The following is a 22,364-nucleotide window of genomic DNA, read 5'->3' as shown; positions in this document are numbered from 1 at the left end:
GGGATGCCTGGTGGCCAACCCAGCACTTACTGTTCCCCTAGGCAAACATGACAGAGTCTGGATGTGTGGTCAAAGCCAGGCCATCTTTACTGGAGTGAGCGCAGGAGACAAACAGCTTACAACGACCTTTAGCATTGTCTTACCATTTGATAAAAACTTCACTATAATATTTATTGTATAATGAAGAAAAAACAACACATTCAGGGAAAAATTGAGATTAACTTATTTTTCTTAAAAGGTTCATCTCAAGGATGGCAACAAAGTCCAGCTTGTGCCGCCAAACGGTTTTACATGATCAAACCGTGTACAGCTTCTTTGTGTGAACTGTTGACTACAAACATTTACCAAATACATAAATTCTCTTTTAAAAAAGCCATTTTAAATATAGCAAAGCAGTGTCCTCTTGCACAGCAAAGTGAAGAAAGTTTCTACAGAGAAATAAAAGGGTTACATTTGTAAAGTCTTTTTCACATTCTAATCATCTAGCTTTTTATGATCCAATGCCAGGAGTTTTCAGGCTCCGTATTTACTATGTATTTCTTGTGCGCATGATGGTTAATACAGAAATTATGTTCATACATTATTAGTCGTCTTTACAGTTGAAAGGAAATGGTGAAACATGTATTGTTCTTTTAGAACAAACCCCTGATTTAGTTTTATAACACAATGGATGTAATTAGGGCTCAAAGGATGGAGTTTTGACTGGAACCACCTGTGTTCACACAATGGTGACGTTCACTCTCAGTGTAGAACCACTTAGAGTTCTGAGGAAGTACAGCTGGTGGGGACTTCCTATAGCCAGTGCAAGTTAAGCTTTTTTTGTTTTTGTTTTTAATAATAAAATATGTTATCTGAAGGGATAAAATTCTCCTGTGATGGTGTCTCATACAAAACATACGAGTCTCAAAGGGTAAGAAAGTCAGTTTTAAAGCAACCCCGTCAGGTCAGTGTCCTCCCCACTCTAGGTTGGCTTCCACCGAGAGCTGTGGATGCGGATGTGTTCACACATGAGTGTCTGGGTGAAGGATGTCAAGCCCATATGCTCCAAACCACATTGGGCACATGGGGAAAGATTAACAGTCAGATATTCAGTTCCTGAAAACGGAATACATTGTGACTTGGTCAGTGTAATTTAAATACAAACTCCGAGCCTTGTGTAGTATCACTTTAGAAAACAGTAGTTGTACTGATTATAAACCTGCATAGAAAGAAAGACTATTGAGATACAGTCAGAAAAGCCATCTCATAAGGCACACAAGAAAATAGACAGTAAATGTGACTGTGTTAACTCCTATTCCAATATACAGCAGAAGTTCATGAACATGCATAAATAATAACGAAAGGGCCACTTAACACTTTCAAAGCTATAAATGGTTTACAAAGTGGTAAGTGTTATCTTGGAAATTCAGTGTTGGGAGACTGTCTTGTTTTAATTAGGTATGACCTTATGAAGAATGTGCCTGTAAGTCAATTCAGTACATTTCAAGAAGAAAATCTAATCTTTTCTGGTAGGAGCCAAATGCTGAGACTACAGAGGAAACAAAACAGCATCCTCAGTTTTTTGGCTTCTACCACGTGCCACCCACACTGTCAGTGAAGCACTCTCTCCTTCGCAGCCCGTGCTCACCACGGTGCCTGTACCTAGTCCCTGTGTGCGAGTCAGGAAGCCTGGCTGGTGAGCTGTCGCAACGGCGGATGAGGAAACGTTGAAAGGAACACAATTTAGGAGGAAAAGCAAAATGTAAGTAAAAACTGCAGGTAGCTGCTTAACATTGTTCAATATAAAATAGCAGCCATTTAAAACCCTTTTAAAGTTTTTCAGGAAAAGGAGTATTTAAAAATCTAGGATAAAAGATATACAGAACTTTGAATTTTGTTCATGGCACAAGCCCAGTAAACGGATCAACTTGCTATCACCAACGAGTTGTCTCCCTGTAAGTAAGGCCTTGTTCAAAATCCAAGCTGAGGGTGGCACCAGTTTCCGCCAGGACAGCAAGAATCGTGTCAAGGAACCGCATCATTAGAGAGCTGCTCCCTACACGCCCATGCCTTTCCGTGGGACAGCTAAAAACCCTAGTGGATTTTGTAACCAGCTGCATCATTCTGTTTTCAGAGTCAAGGAGAAAAAGATCCCTTTCCCCACAAATATTTCCCTAATTATTTACCACTTATAAAACCTTTGTGCTCTTCTACTATTCTGCCATTTTCTCTAGTATTAGTTAAATTAGGTCATCTTCCTACTCTTTTTTTCTCACAAAAGGCAAGTTTTAAATAATGCCTTAGAAAATCTGTTACAACACATTTTATATTTATGCAGGATGAACTTAACACCAATTTTTGCCACTTTGCTATTTATGTACACATATAAAATATATAATGATGCTCACCCCATACAGCACAAAGATTACAACAGAACATCACACATTCACCACCAGTGAGGGGAAACCCCTTTACACAATCCTTTGAAAAACTGGGCTAATAATTAAAATCCAAAGTACAGTATATTTAACAAAATAGTAAATATTAAACAGTGAATACTCTACTTAAGGACTTCGCCTTTCCCCCCAAATTGGCGGCAATCCACAAAAATATACTTTATAATCTGGTGACCATACAATACATAGGTACTTACATCAAAGGTGATAATATATTTAAGATGCTATATACACAAAGAGTTTGGCTCAACTTTTAATTTACATATAGAATAATAAGTGTTCATGGCTTTTTTTTTCCAAGGTTCTGCTTGCAAGATATTTTTGTTTTTTCTCCCCTCTTAAAATAAAACTAAAAAGTTAAAACAAGATAAAGCTATTCTCTAAAAAAAAAGTTACAACATACAGCTTTGGCTTATATAAATAATTCAGCAGAATGTGTTCAAAAGTAGTGGATATAATTTTATATATAGTCATCAATTCATTAAGGGTGTTTTCTTTCATATAAAATATACATGACCTAAAATCAGTTTCTTTAATTTTTAAAGATATGAATGTAAAAGAAACTTCTGACATATTCCAATTATAACTTAATATATTAATTTTATTTTGTTAATGCTCTATATTTCTAGGCTAGTATTTCTGAATATTTCATGCGTATTTTCTATTCTCCCTTTTTATTAGCTAAAGATCACTTCTCTGACCCAATACATTTTTTTGCACGTGCAAAACAGTTATGTGTGGGGCTTTATTTATTTGTTTGTTTGTTTAATATCAACAGCCCTTTCCCATGCACCCCTTTGCAATAGACCCATGCCAGGTTGGGTTACTAATATAAATGACATTTTATGTACAGTATTGCTTTCTTGGTTCCTGCTTTTCTACTGCTCTGTTCTACAAAGCATTTTTTTTTTCTGAAGTAACTACAGTCACCGCACAATTAAATAAAACAAATAGGGGCCCCCTAGGTTTCTGCAGGCTAATGTGGAAGAATTATATATGGGTACACGTTTCTCTGCAAAAACTGTATCTTACGAAACAAGTAGTCCAAGGAAGTGCCAGACTGCTCTGTGCCTACAGGGTGCTTTGTCTGCCATGTGGACACACATCTGCAGACCTACAAGGAGTTTGCAGTAAGTGCCTGATTCTGTGTATGCAACACACACCCACACATACACACACTCACACCACATACATATATATGTAAAGGGATATATATGTATGTATGTACATATAAATATATTGAACTCATGTCCTTATTCACCAATTTTAGATATGTAGGGCAGCTCACTGCAGTAACACAAAGAAAACCATGAACCAGGAAGCCTTAGGTCACCCATGTGTCCATCCTCATGCGTTTTACAGAAGGGCTTTCTCTGTCCTCAGTATTAGGGGGTCGGCCAAGCACAATGGGAGAATGGAAGTCACCCCGTGGATCCTCCCGGTCACTGCCATCATAGGAGCTGCTAGAACTGCTCAGACTGTCCACAGGGGAGCGCCCCATTTCCTGCCTGGGTTGGGGCTGTGGAGGTTGTGGAGGTGGTGGCTGTTGTTGCTGTTGTTGCTGCTGCTGCTGGAAGCCTGATGGGGTCATTCGATCCCGGGGAGGTGAAATTGGCTCTGACTTAATGTTGATGTTCTGGTTGGTGTTAATGGACAAATTCGAACCCTGAGATAACTGGCCTCCAGCCCTGTAGAAAAACAAAAGAGGTAAGATGGTTTGGTAGTACATCTGTATAATACAACACAGCTCAGCAGACCCTGCCTGTCTGGAAAAGTTGAGGGTCTGCGATCCCATACTTCTGGAGTTTTAGTGTCTGATGCTGTCTAAAAAGAGGAACAATATAGACCTTGAAATCTGTTCGCTGCCTCCCGTCCCTTAATATCTTCTCTACTGGGGCCCTATGACAGGTACATGTCATGTCTTCACAACAGCTATGAGATATAAACTGAATCATCCTCATTTTCCACAAAGCAAATAGCTTCAGAAAGGCCAGGAACCTGCTTGGGTTAGTAGTGCGGGAGACGAGACTTACCTTCTATGTCTAAGCTTAAAGCCTTATTTAAGCTTATTTCTTGGGGCTTACTATTTATTTGTTGTTGTTTTTTTTTTTGTTTTGTTTTTTTGTTTTTTTTTTTTTTTTGTCACTACATCTCCCAATGTTGCCCAGGGTTGGTCCTCAATTCCTGAGCCTCAACATCCTAGACAGCTGGGTATTAGGCAGCACCAAATGCCCAGCTTTCAAATCCACCATTTTTAACACTTCCATTTAGAACAGCCCTAAGGCTTCAATAGCTATATAGGCAAAACATTTCCCTAAGGTACTTGGTGCTTTACCCCATAACATAATTCTCCAGAGCACTGCTGATTGGAATCTACACGTGGAATTCTTTCACTACCCAAGTGCTGGTTCTCAGCACGGTGGACAGGAGGCTAAGGTGTTCCAGTCCTGATCGGGTGCAAAGCAGACAACTGGTGCTATGCTGTCCCTCTTCTGGATGCTCTCCTGTACTAGTTCCTTCTAATGCTCAGGGAGCCCAGTCTCTCCTGTGCACCACCGTAAATCCTCTTTGCCTCACACCATGCCCGTAAGAACAATTTGTGTTCTGGGCTAGAAACAATCAAATGAGTCCTAAGCACAGGGAATTTGATCCTCCTTTTCCTCTACTAAGATCTAAGGAGAAAATAAAAGGCACAGGCTTGAGTCCTCTTCTCCAAAGCACAAAGAGGAAAGGGAGGCAGATGAGCTTGACTGTTTTTAGCCGCCTTTCTTTAGGGAGCAGATTCAGGTGATGCTGGGAGGCAATGGCTTATTCATCTGTCAGTGAGAAAGAAGGGGCACACACAGGTGGCATCTAGGCCTTGGGAATCCCTGGATACCATTCAACACTCTCTATATTAAAAAGGAAAGTTCTGCTCCCCCAATCCCTTAAGGAAAGCTGGGTTTGCTTAGCAACCATGCTACTATCTACAACTGTGTTAAGAAAATACTGTCCCTCAACACTGTGTCTACATAAACAGGAATCATGGCAGGGTTGCTCATGACAGCCTGCAAAGCAAATGACTCCAGCTGACAGGAGAGTATGCAGGCCATGTGCAAAAGCCCAGGGAAATTTCCAGTTACTTACACTAGAGAGCTGAGGGCTGCTTGCCCAAGATGGTGCTGCTGCCAGGCTGAAGCCTGCCCCAGAGACAGCATTCCAGGGGAGGTGAAGCCTTGCAGAGCCGACAGGTCAGCGCTGGTCAGTGAGTAATCTACAAAAGAAGGTTCCTATTACTATAAGCCAGTAATGCTGAAGTGTTCCTCTACAGTTATTATTCTAGATAAATATGCCTTCCCTCTGGGACCAAGAGACACACTGGACTGAACCTGAATCAATACATCTTGATTCTAAGTAAGACAGCAGAGACAAGCTTTCTTATGTGTCAGGCTTAGAACAAAGACATTGAACTTATACCATGACACAATGATCTACATTTGTTTTAATGGCTCCCTTACTGCACAAATCACCTCAAGTTCATGAATATCTTTCTATGACACACAAGTCCTTTTCGACGAATGCTTCAGTCATAAATTACTGCGACCAAGGCTTAGGACATTAAATCCTGCTCAAATAGAGTCACATCAGCTCATCATTAACACCTGGGTTTTCCATTTAGTTCAGAGGAAAAGTGGCAAAGACTTCTATTTTTAACTTTCTTCTCATGTCTCAAGAAAGGTGTTTAAAGCATTTGGTTTTCATACTGAATTAAGGGGGAAAAAAGACTGAATCGAGACACTGTAGTTGGCACTTGGGTTTCTAGGTGGCTATCCTTTCATACTTGACATGCCCAGAAAGTCTCAGCCATCCCCAAAGAGGCTGGATGCTTGCCCTAGGGACACTTCTAGTCCACAACTCTCTTTTGGCTTCTTGGTCTGTCCAGCCACCCATTTGACATGTCCCACTTTGCTATCTCTACAAACATCTTAATTCTGGCATAACCTAAACCAGACTCGTGTTCTCCTGAAAGCTGCTCTTCCTTTCTTGGTAATTTGCACCAACACACCAATGGCTCAGACAGTGTGGTGTTAACTGAGTATTAACGCTCCTTCCCTGCTACTCTCTGACTCCACCACCATCAACAACTCAGCCTGGTCACTCCTACCTGCCGTATCTCCAGCTGGTCAGGGTTCCTGTGGGCTCACACTACTCTAGTGCAGGCCCCCAAAAGAAAACTATTATCTGGACCACTAAACTACCTCTCTATGACTTACTGGCATTCAGTTAAAAAACAAAAGATTTTGTTTTTTATTATTTTAATTATGTGTATGTGTGTCTGTGCACTGCACATGAGTGAAAGTTCCCACACAAGCCAAAAGAGGGTGCTGGACTCGCCTGGAGCTGGAGTTACAGGCAAGTTGGGATCCACCTGACATGGGTGCTGGTGTCCAAATTGGGGCCTCTGCAAGATTAGCACCAAGTCTTAACCACAGAAGCCAAAATGGCATTTTTGAAAACAAATATGACTGTGACACTCCTGATAAACTTTCTTCTACTTCCCAATGCTCCCAAGACAACACGAGCAATCCGTAACAGACCCAACAAATCTCCTTCTCCAGCTCAGCTCTAACTGCCCTGCCTGTGACATCCACTCTCACTAGTGGACTCCTGCCTGTGTCCTTGCTGATAGACAGGACCTGACACACAGGAAGAGGTCTTTCCTAGTGCTGCTTGGGTATCCATCATACATGTCCAATACATATCTGTAGAATACATTCACAACATCTTGACACTGTAAATGATGTTACTGGTGGGCATGAGGAAGTGTCTATGAGATTCAAACTACTTTATTTTTATTTTAAAAAGAGGCTCATTCATTAGTTTCTTTATTTATTGCCTGGGATATAGGCTTGACACTAAGTACATACAGAAAGGAAAATAATACACACGATAACATGGCAAAATTAAACAAAATAGACATTCTAATAAGCAGAGTAAAAGTGACCTTATATGAAATGGGACTGAAGATTAGAAAGAGACAGATGGTTTTAAGGGAGGCTGACTGCACTCATGTGCTTTAGTAATTCCTTAGAGACTTTGTAAAAATACATGTATTCAGTATTTAAAAATGCTTATAGGCATACACATTCTTTAGAAATGAATAGCATTTATGAAGATGAGTATTGCAGTAGAATTTCAAGGACTCTGGAACACCTGCAACGAGACACTCAGTAGACTGCAATCTTAAGTCTGACACTAGTCCAAACTTGGTCTTCTCAGCTTCACTCATCTGAGCATCTGACCTCTCAAGCTTCCTTCCTCCCTATCTTCTCAATTCAAGAGTCCAACAGTGCAGGACTTCCCCTACACATGCTTACCAGCTAAGCTGCACCTGTTTCCTCATCTGGAAAAAAGTTATATCCTTAACTCAGAATCTCTTATACAGCAAGTGACTGATGGATTGTGATAGAATTTCTATCAATGCTTACGCTCTGGCCTTTTCTGTAATTAGTTCTGTGTAACACGCAAACAACGGGCTAAAATTCACTACTACTATACGGGCTACTATACATCTCATGGACTGGGGCAGGGTCTTTTCCGTACTGGTGGCCGGGAAGGTAAAGGGCATCCCTAAGCCTTCCTTTGTCAACAAGCCCATGACAAGACAAGTTGTTGCTGTTTGATAAGGACTAGCACTTGAAGTTAGAGTGCCCATCAAATGTATAGACTGCCTGTCCCTCCAGGTAGAGCCACACAGCAGTTTTAGTGCTGGTGCCAAAGCACTTACCCTGTAGTCTAAAATTAGAAGATCTCCACCACAGTCCACTTACGAGCATCATAAAGAGTGACTTCCTTGCAGTGCAGTCTCTGGATGACCGACAAGGTGTAATTTACAGCTTTCCCAGAGCCACAGGTATTTGGCTCAGCTAGGGAGAAAGTGAAACCACATGTGCTTCCTGCCTGCCTTAGAATGGTAAACCAACCGGGAACCAACTGCACACCAGTTCTCCATATGGTCCATTTTGCTACAGTGCCCCTCCCCCACCACAGTAACACTTACACTTTCTTAACAGCCCTGAACAATCTTAAGAGTAGTTTAAGATGTAAAGTTTAAAAAACTAACGAATGAAAACCTATTCTCAGCAGCAGAAACTGGCAGTGGTGAGAAATAAAGAAGGTGCTCATTTTCATCTGCAGGTACAAAAACAGACCAAACCAGTAGCTACAGGAGGAAAAACATCTTGCCTGGCACAGCAAAGCATCAGCCACACCCCTAAGGGAGCTCTGTCCTTTCCCAAAGCAGGTTTACAACATGGAGACAAACAATCTGATTTCGGAAGTGTGGAAGGACAAGATACTATATAATAAAAGACTAGATAAAAGTAGTTAAGCAACTGGCTCCTACCATCCTTGGTTGAATGCATGCCACACTTGACAATAGCTACTTGCTTCTTTGTCAAGAAGGAGTAAATGGCCAGGCATTGGCCCAACACTTTTGAGACAGAGGCAGGTGGATCTCTGTGAATGAGACCCGTCAGATCTAGAACTGTTACACACACATCACACCACCACCACCGCCACCACCACCCTGTCTCAAATAAAAACCCAAACCAAAATAAGACAAAATCAAAAGCATTAAAAAGACACATTGGAGCAATAGTTTATATCTATTATCAATTCATTTTATGTAACTTTTTAAAGGTTTAGTATTTTTTAAACATATATTTAAATTTGAAAAAAAATCCCAGAGATAATATTCTCAATAAACATGCTAAAAAATTTAAAAAGTACATCTTATTTAGAAAATGCTAAAAACAGAGTCCAGAAAAAGGCCGAGAGAAGGCTCACCAGTGTTGTAGGCTGTCGGCATGGCTGAGTACACTAGTCCCTGCGGAGGCAAGCTCGGAGTTGTCACAGACACTACAGGGGTGGCGAGAGGCTGAGCGGCTTGAGAACTGCTTATCCTTTGGGCATTCTGTGAGACATCAGAAAAAAGATTAAGTGTAATTATATGATATTTATGTTCAGACTGAATATTTTAAAAATAGCTTTCAACTTGAATGTGACACTTCTCACAGTTTTATGTGAATGTCATTATTTCCTGAAGCAGTGATGGTATGAAAATCTTAAAGATAATAATGGGAATAACTAAAGATTTCATTTTAAGATATCTGTTTTTATAGTAATTATTCATTTCCCCATTTAAAAAATTCAGCATATCAATACCAGATGCATTGTCTTAAAATAGAAACTTATTTTACAGACAATAACAGTTTTGTGTGCTAACTTAACGAGGACTTGATGTCACTGCAAGTATTGTCAGGCTACATTAAAAGTCTGTGTAGGTTTTAAAGGCTGACAGCAGCCAAAGCCATTTGAATACATGAGATTACAAATCTAAGAGTACTGAAAGCAAAACTACTTCCTTACAGCCCTTATACACTAATGTTTTAAGTTGTGGCTTATCCATGCAGTCGTGTCCTGGGTTTCCCTGCTTACCCTGCAGGGGACCGAGGTTTTAACAGCACATTCAGGTCTGTGTCGTTCTGGCCTCCCAGTGTTTTGAAAGAAAATGTTGTAAGTTTTTAAATGTTGTAAGTTTTAAATTCAAAGGGCTTTGAATAGAGTGCTATTAAATACTTACTGACTGGTTGTTATCTATATAGTATTATTTTAGCCAGGGTGGGAATAAATGAAATCAACAGTTCTTTTTTGGGGGTGGGGAGTGGGGGAGAGACTGGGTCTGTGTAGCACTGGCAGGCCTGAAACTTGCTATCTAGACCAGACTTGCCTTGAACTCACAGATTCATCTACCCCTGCCTCCTGACTTGGGGGATTAAAGGCCTGCACATTAAAAGCCTGGCCAAAAAAAAAAAAAAAAAAAAAGTCGCCTCTTAAATAATGAAGCTATTTAGGATAGTCCCTGTCTTCCATCATTAAGAGTATGATAACATCAGTTTTTTTTTCACACTGACCTAAAGTGAACATTTTCCAAAAATCAGGGATCAGAGAATAGAAATCATTCCATAGTTTGTATATAAAGGACAACTATAATTTGTTTTTATGAACGAAATCATAGCCTGATTATTGTATTCTCACAATAGTAAAAATATTGTGTCTGAATGAGACCAGAGGTTCTCTATCACTAATTTCAGAATGCCATGAGATGAATGAAGACAATCAGCTGATCGTGAATGCAGTATTTTGAAGAGAATAATAGACTCCAGCTTCTTTCATGTTAGTTTGTATTTTCTATAAATCATCTGAAATACTATAGAATGTGTGGGTATACTACCAGGGTTTTAGTCATTCTTTCTTATGTCTGGAGAAAAATCACTTCCCTTCCCTAACTCTTTAATTGGTTACAGAGGGAAGTGGGACATGTCTGTCCTGCCTGGCTTCCAGTGCTCCTACTGACAGTCAAAAAGAGTATTAGAAAAGAGCCCACGACAGCATTCTCACAGTCCCCAGACATGTTTTGTAGTTAAAAATTTTACATTATTTGTGATTTTAACAAATATATTTGTATTCCTCTTATCCATAGCTATTCCACTAAATCTGTAATGAGATAAAATGATTTATGATAAAATGAGATAAAGTAAAAGTAAAAAAAAAAAAAGCCCTCAGCACAGGTCTAGGAGTTGGGCTGCTTTCTGTCCTTTCACTCTGGAGCAGAGCCATCAAACAATTATTCTAGGGCATGGACCGCTTGAGTAACTTTCTTTTTTGCATTTTCAGCTAGCTTAGGAATGTGAATGGCAACAGTTTCTAGTGATCTTTCTTATTTTTATGATTTCCACATTTCAACACATTCAGAAACTATCTCTGAGATTCTGCAGTTATATGTTACCTCAAGGAAGACAGAAAGTCATACCCTGACATACACTGGCATGACAGGTGGAGACACATTTTAGTCTCAGCATCTAGTCAACAATTTCAATGAGCTGGTGAGAGATTTACTCTGAATTTAATTCAGTCTCAAACCAAACTAGGTGAAAAAAATATAGTGTTGAGATCGTTTGGTGTGGGCTAGCCCCATTCTAGGCTTCGTCTTCATGACAACCTCCTGGTACGACTTCAAAGACTTGGGTGAGACTCCGTTATATTGGTTCTGCCCACCAAATCTCTGCAGCAATGTATCCCGTGAATAAGTGACTTTCAGAACCACTAGAGGGCAACACAGTGTTAGATAACCAAGGAAAGCATTTAGGACAATTAGTTAAGGTTAAACAATGGGATCTAGTATAAGATAAATTATTCCAGTTTGAACCATAATTGCAACCATTAATGGTATCCTTAACTAAAGCATCTTCCCCCAAAGATATTCACTGTATAATCTACCATCACATTTAGCCAATCAGTGTATTTCAGATTCCAATACAAAATGACATCCCAAACAAGCAAACAGAGCAAATAAAGGGCCACCTCTTATTTTAAGGGTAGAGAACAGATAACCTTATTTGAAAAGAAAACCAACTGTGCAAAACACACCAGCATGCATAAACACGTAGTAATAAAGAAATGAAACCAATGGATGCCTTTATACCCCATGCTCTCATGCACTAACCTGTCCATGCTAAAACCTGAACACTTACAAGTTTTCATTCCCCTTAAACGAGAGTCATATAATTAGCAACTCACTTGGAACGCATATGATGACATCTGTTACGTTTGGGTTTTAGTTCCCAATAAAGAGCTAAGTTATTTTTAGTCAAGTTTATTTTCCAGAAGAAAAGACAACAGAAATGCTTGTTTTGGTAAAAGCTGATTGTAAGAACCAAATATCTTCTGATAAAAAGTAAATTTGTGTATGTTAATTACAGATATTTCTTTTGGTAAACAGGGAACCCCCTTGTGGTTCAGACTGTCTCATTCAGGATGAAATAATTCCAACTCTGAAAAAGGTGACCTCACCAAAAATGATGTAATCTTTTTGAAAGAAACATAACACAAGATTCTGTGTTACAATCTGAGGGACTCTGAGGGTGAAGTCATTTTCTAAAAATACTTTAATAATTTGGAGAGCAACATAAGGTATTTTGTGTATTTCCTCAGACGAAAAAGTTTGAGGTGTCTTGTACTCAGGGGCAGCTATTGTTTTTGTAAGTTATTTCAATGTCTCCCCTCTGTCCCCCCAAATAAAATGGACTAATATATACAACAATAAAGAAAAAAACTACAGTCAGTAGTATCAGTGAATGACTTTCTTAATTAAAAATATTTGAATAGCGGAAAACAAAAAAAAATCTGTGTAACAAAAACACTGGTTAGATTAAAACATTTAAAATAATTAGTACTTTTCATATATTTTTCAACTCCCTTCAAGCAGGAAACCACACTCACCAACTCCAATTCCTCTTCCTCCGACTGTACTCAGCACATAAGAGGGACAAGAGAGTTAACTAAGACTGTTGGTACTTGCAACAAGATCTTTCTTTAGAAAAATATGACACAGAATTCTAGTGACTGCTGGGAATTTTACAGAGGTTACATGCATAACAAATGTAAATTACTTGCCTCTATAATATAACCAAATATTATAGTTGGTTTTTTTCAAAATATCAAAAGTTCTTTTAAATTCTCTAGCCAAGAATTTAAAGCCCCATCCTATCCTACCCCCTACCCCTGCCTACTCTTACACGGGCCTTCCTACACAGCAAACACTCCTGGACACTTCCAAGTGCAGTGCTGTACTTACATTACACATTTTAAACCCTGCATTACTAACCCCCTGGCCATACAGTCTACATGTCTGTCTCCTATCAGACTCTGCTGTTAGGAAACCGTTGTGTGCTTTGTTTTCCAGTGGCCAGCACAGCATTATAAAACACAGCACATGTTTGCCAATAAATGCTTCAGTTTTGAGTAACAATATATGCTTACTACTTGTAAATCATTGTATTCACATGAATAAAACTATCTTAGGGGATTAAAACCTTGCATATGAAAAAAATAAAGATGGGTAGAAAAGTGAAATTAAAATCTACAAATAGCAAAAAAATGAACATGTTTTCTTTTTTAAGCATTTATGAAACATTACTATGCAAGAGACTGATTATTGTTATTTTCCATTTTATTTAAGTCAATTTTTTTTGGCTTTTTTTTTGTTGTTGTTTTTTCCAACACAGGGTTTCTCTGTGTAACAGCCCTAGTTGACCTGGAACTAGTTCTTGTAGACCAGGCTGGCCTCAAACTCAGAGATGTGCCTGCCTCTGCCTTCTGAGTGCTGGGATTAAAGGAGAGTGCCACTACCGCCCAGCTCAGAAGTCATAATCTTAATGCAGGTTTCTCTTTAATGAATGAGTGAAGCAGGGGGGTTGATTATTACTCAACAAAACAAGTCTTACATACAAGTGGGTAAAATGCAGTTCAGCTATTGTCAGACTTATCATTTCAGTATCTTCAACAGACAGCAAAATAACGCCAAACTCTTGTGTACGTAAAATACAGTGTATGGATTCTACAGAGAGATAGAAGTTTATGAGACAAATTTTTAATTTTCCACAGGGGTTCGTGGTTTTGTTTCCTTTTGTAAATTTATTAAGCAGTTTTCAAATGTAGTTTGGGTCTTTCTAGAATGTTTCTGTGCTTTAAGTGACTTTTTTTAATTTCTGGAAGCTCCTAGCAGGTACTGCCTACTGGCAAGGTGAGCAAAAAACCATGCTAAATGGTTGCTCTTTTCAGTCAGGCATATTCTCTGTTATGTAATTTGTGTTTTACCCTGCAAAGAGAGCACCTTCATACCCCTTACCCAGCTTAGCATCCCATTACTCTGAGGCTAACATTCCAAAGAAACAGCTGAGGCTAGTGACTACTGCATTTGTAAGGCTTTGCACTTCACTAAGATTCCACCGGTATTGGTGGAATGGAACACATGAACTTTTGGAAGAATACCTGACCTTATCAAAAGGCAGATGTCATCTTTTTATTTGACTACTAGTGATGTTAGGCTGGTTACCTAAATTAAGATAATGTCCTCCAGGATTCTCTACTATAAAAAAAAATTACAATTTTCTCCTTTGTAAATAACACATATTTATGGAAATACATTTTGAGGCTATGTAAACAATGTTCCACTTTAAACTTACTGGCTTGCCTGTTGTAGTCTTTCTATTCTTCTAAATTAACTAATGAGACCTGCTATCTAAGGAGGAGGTGTCACGTCTTCTTTATTTATTCAACCATATTTGTGTGAATGATGCAGTCAGCATTTCTTACTCCTTGGATTATAACCTCAAACTACTGTAATTTAAATTTTTCTAGTTTTGGCAGCTGGGGTGTCTTTTTGGGAGATTGATCCCTGCAACCCTTTGCTAACTACATCCGTATTCCCTGGCCCCTCTGGCTCATCTTGTGCTTCCCTACACCAGTTCTACAGCCCATCACTTCTTCAACGAGCCCTAGTCTTTGAATTAGACTTTGGTGCCACGATCACAGCACCAAGCCCACTCAGATACTAGATGAATGTACTCTTAAGAAAACAGACAGAACTAAGAAATACATGCTGATAAGTTATGGGTATACATAGAAAATGTGTGTGATTGGTGACAGCCTGGCTCCTACGACCTCCAGTACAATGAATCCCAAATCAACACTTTCGAGCAGGCTGAAAAATGATTTTGTACTCATTTTAAAAAGTGGACTGTATATTTTCTATTTTTGAGTTTTAAGAGTTCTTTAAAATATATTCTAGAAATAAAGTCTTATCTGGATATGTAATTTGCAATATTTTTTTCTTAATTTAATACTTGTTTTTTTATTCTTTGGATAGTGCCTTTTATAAAGCAACTTTAAATTCCTGTGAATTCTAATATTTAATTTCTTCCCTTTATGGATCATTGTATGGTTTTCTCCTATATTTTGCAGCTTTGCATCTTAATTGAGTCTATGATCCATTCTGAATTAGCTTTTACATGAAACATAAATACGAATCAAATTTCCTCATTTATTTATTTTTTGCAAATGGGTATTTAATTATTTCAATGCCACAAGCTAGACTAAGTACCCTTTCTCCATAGACCTGACTCAATCTCTCTGCCAAGCCCAGCTAGATATACGCATCCTTTAATGGCCTACTGCCTACCCTTCTGTCAACACCACATTTGGAACTGGTGAAGCATTAGAGTAGATATTAAAACCAAGTAGTGTCTTTTGTATTTTAGGTCTTTCGCCTTTCCATATCTGTTTTAAAAATGATTTGTACTATTTTAAATGTCAAATTCTACTTGTTCATTGTTAATATAATACAACAGATTGCCCATACTGGCCTTGTTCTCTGATCTTGCTAAACTCACTGACAGACAGGCCCTACAGAGTTATGCACTAGTGCTGTTTGTTTGGGTGGGTTCTTCGTGCTTTTCAGTATGGAAGACTGAGTCCCTTATGAAAAAAAACTGTATTTTCTTCCTTCCCCACATTAATATACCTTATTTTTCATTTTTAACTTCATTGGCTAGGGCTTCCACGAATGTGAACCGTGATGACAGACAAGAACTGACTAGCTTCCTACACTGCCAAAGGCAGGTGCTGTGTGCTACAGTTTTGGAGATGACCTTGTGGGTAAGTGAAATCTTTTCTACCCTACTCATTGGTTTTGCTTTATATCATGAAATGTCATATCCTACTAATACGGTGATTTGTGTTGACTAATTTTCAAATACAAAATCTCTCTTGTATTTTTGAGATGAAATTCGCCTGACTGCCATCACTGATTATCTTTCTTATACAGAGATACACTGATTTGTCAAAACTGTTGGGGGTTTCTGTGTGTCCTTGAAGCATACTGGTTTACTGCTATTTTTTTCTTATAATGCCTTATTCTGACTTTGTATTAAGAGTGATGCTGGCCTAATAAAATGAGTGGCCAGAATTCTTTAGTTTTTTAGTTTTTTTCCTGAAAGATTTTGAGAGTTGCTATTAATTCTTCTTTAAATGTTTGGTAAGATTTGCCATTGAAATCATCAAGGCCTGGAATTTCTACTTAGAAAGGCTTTAAAATGAGGAATTCAATTTCTTATTTAGCTGAGTAATTTTCTGGTAGTCTGTATCTTTCAAGGAATGTTTTTAACCTAAGCCATCAAATCTATGGAACAGGTCTGTCTGTACCATTCCCTTATCTTTTCATATCATTTGAATTTTGTACCTCTTTCCATTCTTGGTCTTTATACTTGGGTCTTCTTACTGTCTTTGATTTAATTGCTAGAAAATTATCAATTAATCAGAAGAAGTTTTTTTTGGTTGTTGTTGTTTTATTGCTTTCCTCTATTCTTTAACCATTTTAAAGTTCCTTAATTTCTGCTCTTTATCTTCCCCTTTTCTTTGCTGCTCTGGGTTAAATTTGCTGTTTTTTCTTAAACTAAAAGCTGTAGTCACTGATTTAGGACTCCTTTTTCATTTTTATCAAAAATGTCTATTCTCTAGAAGGCACACAGAGGTGTGTGTGTGGTCAGTGTGCAGGAGTCAGTTCTCTCTATCATGTGAGTTCTTAGGATTGCAATCAGGACGTCCACTTGGGCAGCAGGTGACTTTTTACCTGCGGTGCTGGCTAGTTTTATGTCAGCTTGACACAAGCTGAAGTCATCTGAGAGGAGGGAACCTCAATTAAAAAACACCTCCATAACTTTGGAAGGTAGGCAAGCCTGTAGGGTATTTCTTAAATAGTGGTTAACTGGAAGGGTCCAGTCCATTGTGGGTGGTGCCATCCCTGGCCAGGTGGGTCCTGGGCTCTTTAAGAAAGCAGACTGAGTAAGCCATGGGAAACAAGCTAGTAAGCAGCACCCCCTCCATGGCCTCTGCACTCAGCTGCTTCCATCTATGTTCCTGCACTGTGTAATATCCTGTCCTGACTTCCTTTGATGATGTACAGTGATATGGAAGTATAAGCCAAATAAACCCTTTCCTCCCCAATATGCTTTTTGGTCATGGTGTTTTACTACAATAGAAACTCTAACAAAGACAACTACTAAGCCATCTCACAATCCCTGACCTTCCCCCTCAACAAATAAAAGCAATTAAAGCTATATATAAATATATATAATTAATTAAATATATATATATATATATATATATATATAGTTCCTCCAGCAATACTCTGGATGGTCCTCAACATTTTGGTTGTCTGTATTTTCATTTTCAGTTAGTGATGTGTATTTTTAAAAATGTTTTACTTTTCCCTGATTTCAGTGGGATCGCGTTGAGTTTCTCTCCATTTAGTTTGATGTTGACTGTTAATTTGCTATATATTGCCTTTATTATGTTTAGGTATGTTCCTTGCATCCCTGCTCTCTCCAAGACTTTTATCATTAAGGGGTGTTGAATTTTGTCACAGGCCTTTTCAGCATTAAATGAGATGATCATGTGGCTTTTTTTCTTTCAGTTTGTTTATATAGTGGATTACATTGATAGATTTTCATATGTTGAACCATCCCTGCATCTCTGGGATGAAGCCTACTTGATCACGGTGGATGATTTTTCTGATGTGCTCTTGGATTTGGTTTGCCAGTATTTTATTGAGTATTTTTGCATCAATGTTAATGATGGGATTAGTCTGTAATTCTCCTTCTTAGTAATGTCTTTATGTGGTTTGGATATCTGGGTAACTGTATCCATATAGAAAGTTTAGCAATGCGCCTTCTGATTCTATTGTATGGAACAATTTGATGAGTATTAGTATCAGTTTTTCTTTGAAAATCTTGTGCTGAAATCATCTATCTGGTCCTGGGATTTTTTTTGTTTGGGAGACTTTTGATGACTGTTCCTATTTCCTTAGAAGTTATAGGTCTATTTAATTTGCTTATTCTAGTATTTAAAGAAATGTTTTACTTTAAATTATGTGTATGTGTGCATGCCTACAGACAGGAATATGGGTGCCCATGCAGGCCAGAAGAGAGCATCAGATCCCCTGGAGCTGGAGTTACCCACCTGATACAGGTCCTGATAACTGAAACATAGTTCTCCATAAGAGCAGGAAGTACTCTTAACCACTAACTACTAGCTATGTGTATTGCTAAACTTCTCTTGATTTTTTTCTGAGGCCCCAGATTCTTTAAGAACGTGAGGCTCATGGATCCTAATAGAAGAGAGGGCAGAAAGGTTTTAGAGGTTGGAGGTGGTGGCTGACGTCAAGGAAGAGCAGTTATACACAGGAAAGCTCAGTGACTGTGGTGGCATGTGTAAGATCTGTGCACGTTAAAGCCAGACAAAATCCTGGCAGTCCATCCCTAGCTGAGGAGCTACTGGCAACCAAGAGCTGCTGAGAAAGGGAGTCAGTTTCCTTTAAGGGTGTGGCCCCTGCCAGGTCAGTCACACTGCAGGACAGTTCCCATACTGACCCCACAAACCAGACTCTATAAGTTTTATTTTGTTTTTTAAAAAAGAGGACACAAATTTGGGCGGGTAGGAGGGGGTGAATATGATCAAAATACACTGTATGAAATTCTTGAAGAATTAATGAAAATATTACTTTTAAAAGTAAATTTTCTGTTAAATTTCTAAACTAAGAATTTTTTTCCTGGTATCTTTCCAAGACTGATTTCTAAGTTTTATTTTATGAAACAGAATGTTCTGTCTTGGTAAATAGTTACAAAAACATCTCTTATAACAACATAAAAAAAGACACCTTAGTTATGGGGCCTACCTTCCTAACTCAGTAACTTCAGGCTTATCTGAAAAGGCATCAAACAAATCTTAGGTGGAGGATATTCTAAGACATTCTAAGCAGCACTCCTCAAAAAATGCCAGTCTTTTATGCAAAGCCTTAGCAACTCTCATAGCCTAGAAGAGTTGAAGACGACATGATTAATGAGTGAAATACGCCATGTGACCTAGTCTGGCTCCTGGCATAGAGAGATGAAGTTTAAAACTAACATGTGTGACTATGAACTTTAGTTAACAATAATTTATAATTGTCATTAATGTTAAGAACTGTACCATAGTAGCATAAACTGTTAAACTATGTACGCTTATTCCATTCATTTATTCCCTTTGTTCTGTTTCACTGCATATAGTCAAGACATGGCTATTATGACTTCTTCAAGAAGACTTTTACATTTCTTGTAGAATAGTTCTGTTGGCAATAAATTCCTGTTTTCTGTTTGAAAAGGCTTTGCATTTTTTTAAAACATTTTTGCTGAGTACAGAGAGCTGAGTTTTTTGGGTTTATTATTGTTCGTTGTTAACCAGCTTGAAGAGAAGTATGGTAGTAATATCCTATCTTTGGTCTGTAAGCCATGTGTTTCTATTCAGTAACTGTCCTTAAGAATTTCTCTTTGCCCTTTGCTTTTAGCAGTTTGAATGTGCATGTGTATATGTGTGCACACTTGCATTGAAAGTATTCTACTTAATGTTTGTTATCTCCTTTGAACCATTGCTCCTACTGTTCTCTTTTTTTGGAACTACAATTTCAGACATGTTGCACTATGCTAAAGTCCTGCAGCTCTCAGATACTGCTTGGCTTTGGATCTTCTCATATCTCCTAAGGTGGGCCTGCCATGGCAAAGTTTTAGCTACTTTTCTCAGGAACTAGACCAGGCTTGAAAGTTTTTGTTGCTGTGGGTACCTTCAGTGTATTTACCAAAAAGGCTTCCATCCAAACCCCTCTAAAGGTGGGAGATGGGTAGGCCAGTTTCCACCAGTGACTCTCCCATTCTATCATCCCTTCTGTGATGTGCCAGTCTGCCTCCTCAGTCACCTTGTCACTCTCATGGTACCCACCGTGGCTTCTTGTTTCTCAACACTGGTAGAAATACTGTCCTTTCTCCATTCCCAGATACAGTGAGATCTCATCAGTATTTATTTTATGGAAAAGAGAAAGAGCCAGATAAAGCCTGTCTCACCGCAGTGGCAGCTTTCCATATCATATTTTGTTTGATGTGGTGCACTCAGTGGGGTTCACAGTGAAAAGCCTGTAGAGATGATGACTCATCCTACACCAAGGCTTCAGGAACTTCATGAGGTTCTGCTGGTGCATGTTCACCCTCCAGTAATTCACTAGTCACAATAGCACCAATGTCTTTTTCCACAAACCCTCTTTCTCTAGTCTCCAGGCCGTCTGACCACTGTGAATTAGCAGCACTAAAATGGGCTCAAGGGAAGGGAAGTCTACTACACAGTGAAGCATTTTTTCTGAGTATAAAGCTGAAAGCAATTCATTTTAAATTTCATAATTTTCCAAATGAAAGCACTTTAAAAAAAATCTGAGTTTGAGATTTAAACAAATTATGACTTAAAGATCCCGGGTATGTGCACTGTTATTTTGGACAAGTGGTAAATTTTAGTTCCATTTTCTCATCTCTATCTAGCCATGATCATAATCTGATTGAGAATCAAATGAGAAAAATAACCCAAACAAATTACTAATGCAGTGAATCTATGAAAAATTACACAAATATAGAATCACTACCTGAGCCTGTTAGCATCACTTCCAGTTAACAAAAACATAAATGGCACAGTAGAATACACACCTGGCATATCATTTAGTATGGTAATAGTCAAACTTCTGATGAACTAAAAATGTCTTTAAAACTTGCATATATATTTTAAGATTTTCTATAAGAAGCTAAGGAAGATACACCCTCTGTTCTTCACAGGAAAAGACAATTCAAAAGCAAATGGCACCAGAACCATAAAGACACTGCCAAGAGGTGCAATAGGGAGCACTCTACTCTGGTGAATGAGAAGGGTCATTTGAAAGAAATAAGCAGAAAATTATTTAGAGAATAATCCTTTCCAGTTCGCAAACATCTTCCCTAGATAGTCTACAATAGTTCTCTTTCGTATACAGAATTTCCTAACAAATAATTTCATTATGGCTCACAAAAAAAGCACGTAATATATTACTGAAAGTATGCCAAGTAGAGAACAGAAATGACATGTTTAATTCATAAACTGGAATCAGATATCTAAATAAAGTTTTAGCCTGCCAAAATTAAAATTGAGCGTAATTAACCTCTGCATATTCAGCTTTTATTTTAAATACCATTAAGCAGTTTTACTCCTTATTTCTGTAATTTGGTTTTTAAACACTTAAAATAGATTTCTTTCTTAAAATCCTAATTTTGAATAGAAAATTCATTAAGAAAACCAAATAGACACTATGGAGGCTGAGCAAACCTCAAAGAAAGACACAGCCTATGACAAGCTATGTTTAAAGAAGAGAGCCAAAAAGGGTCAACTTACAAGTGGAGGCATCATGCCCTTGCTTGAAGGGGGAATGACAACCCGTAGATCTGGTTTCCGACTATTCATTCCAAGATTGCCACCACCAGGTGGAGGGGGAGACTTTGTAGGCATAATTTTGCCTAAACTATTTGCACCAGTATTTCCAATCAAATTTGGAGAGGCCCTTGAGTTTACAAATCCATTCCCTGGGAAAGGGGAAAAAAAGTGCTTATTAACATGTAAAGCATCACTAAAATATTTTAATTAATAAATCTAAAATAATGCTAACTGCCCATTTATAAATCTATTTTAAAAACGATTAGTTTTATAAACAAAATATAAGAATTTTGTTTATGACATATAAAGTTTATCATTTATAATAAAACACAAAGCCATTATTATACTATTATGCTGACAAATACTCATTTGGTATTTATATTTTAAATCTTTTCTACTTTTGTTTTTGTATTTGTGCTTTAAAATCTTAAAGGGGAGAGCAGCAAGATGGCACTCAGTGGGCAAAGTCACTTGCTACCAAGCATTATGCTTGATCTGCAGGACCCACGAGGGAGAGAGAACTGACTCCTATAAGTTGTCCTCTGACCATCACATATGCACCTAATCTCATGCATGACCCCCACTAATAAATAAATGAATGAATGAATGAATAAATAAATAAATGTAAAAATAAAAACATGTTTTGTTTCGTTTGTATACTTTTGTATTTTATTCTTGGAAAAGGCTCTTAGTCTACCCTTTTCTCCGAACCTGTAAACAGTAGTACTTTACTGC

At 38.2% G+C, this 22,364-nt stretch overlaps 1 protein-coding gene across 6 annotated transcripts in view; it reads right to left on the bottom strand.

The window, feature by feature from the left end:
- Positions 1-64: 64 nt before the first annotated feature.
- The window catches only part of Mef2a (myocyte enhancer factor 2A), a 121,840-nt gene continuing 99,540 nt past the window's right edge, over positions 65-22,364 (bottom strand). For 3 of the 6 annotated variants that reach the window (XM_085682648.2, XM_085682647.2, XM_048434801.3), the window contains 5 exons: positions 21,591-21,778; positions 12,759-12,782; positions 9,264-9,390; positions 5,562-5,688; positions 65-4,123 (listed from right to left, as the gene is read on the bottom strand). In XM_085682648.2, the coding sequence (XP_085538774.2) occupies positions 3,760-4,123; positions 5,562-5,688; positions 9,264-9,390; positions 12,759-12,782; positions 21,591-21,778 (830 nt within the window). In that variant the 3' untranslated portion in view covers positions 65-3,759. The remainder of the gene's footprint in view (positions 4,124-5,561; positions 5,689-9,263; positions 9,391-12,758; positions 12,783-21,590; positions 21,779-22,364) is intronic. The other 3 variants (XM_085682651.2, XM_085682650.2, XM_085682649.2) reach the window with 1 other exon arrangement.

This window comes from Myodes glareolus, chromosome 24, assembly GCF_982192425.1.
Source record: "Myodes glareolus chromosome 24, mMyoGla1.1, whole genome shotgun sequence".
NCBI classification, from domain to species: Eukaryota; Metazoa; Chordata; class Mammalia; order Rodentia; family Cricetidae; genus Myodes; species Myodes glareolus.
Note: the sequence above shows the minus strand (reverse complement) of the source record. Positions and strands in the feature narration are given on the sequence as shown.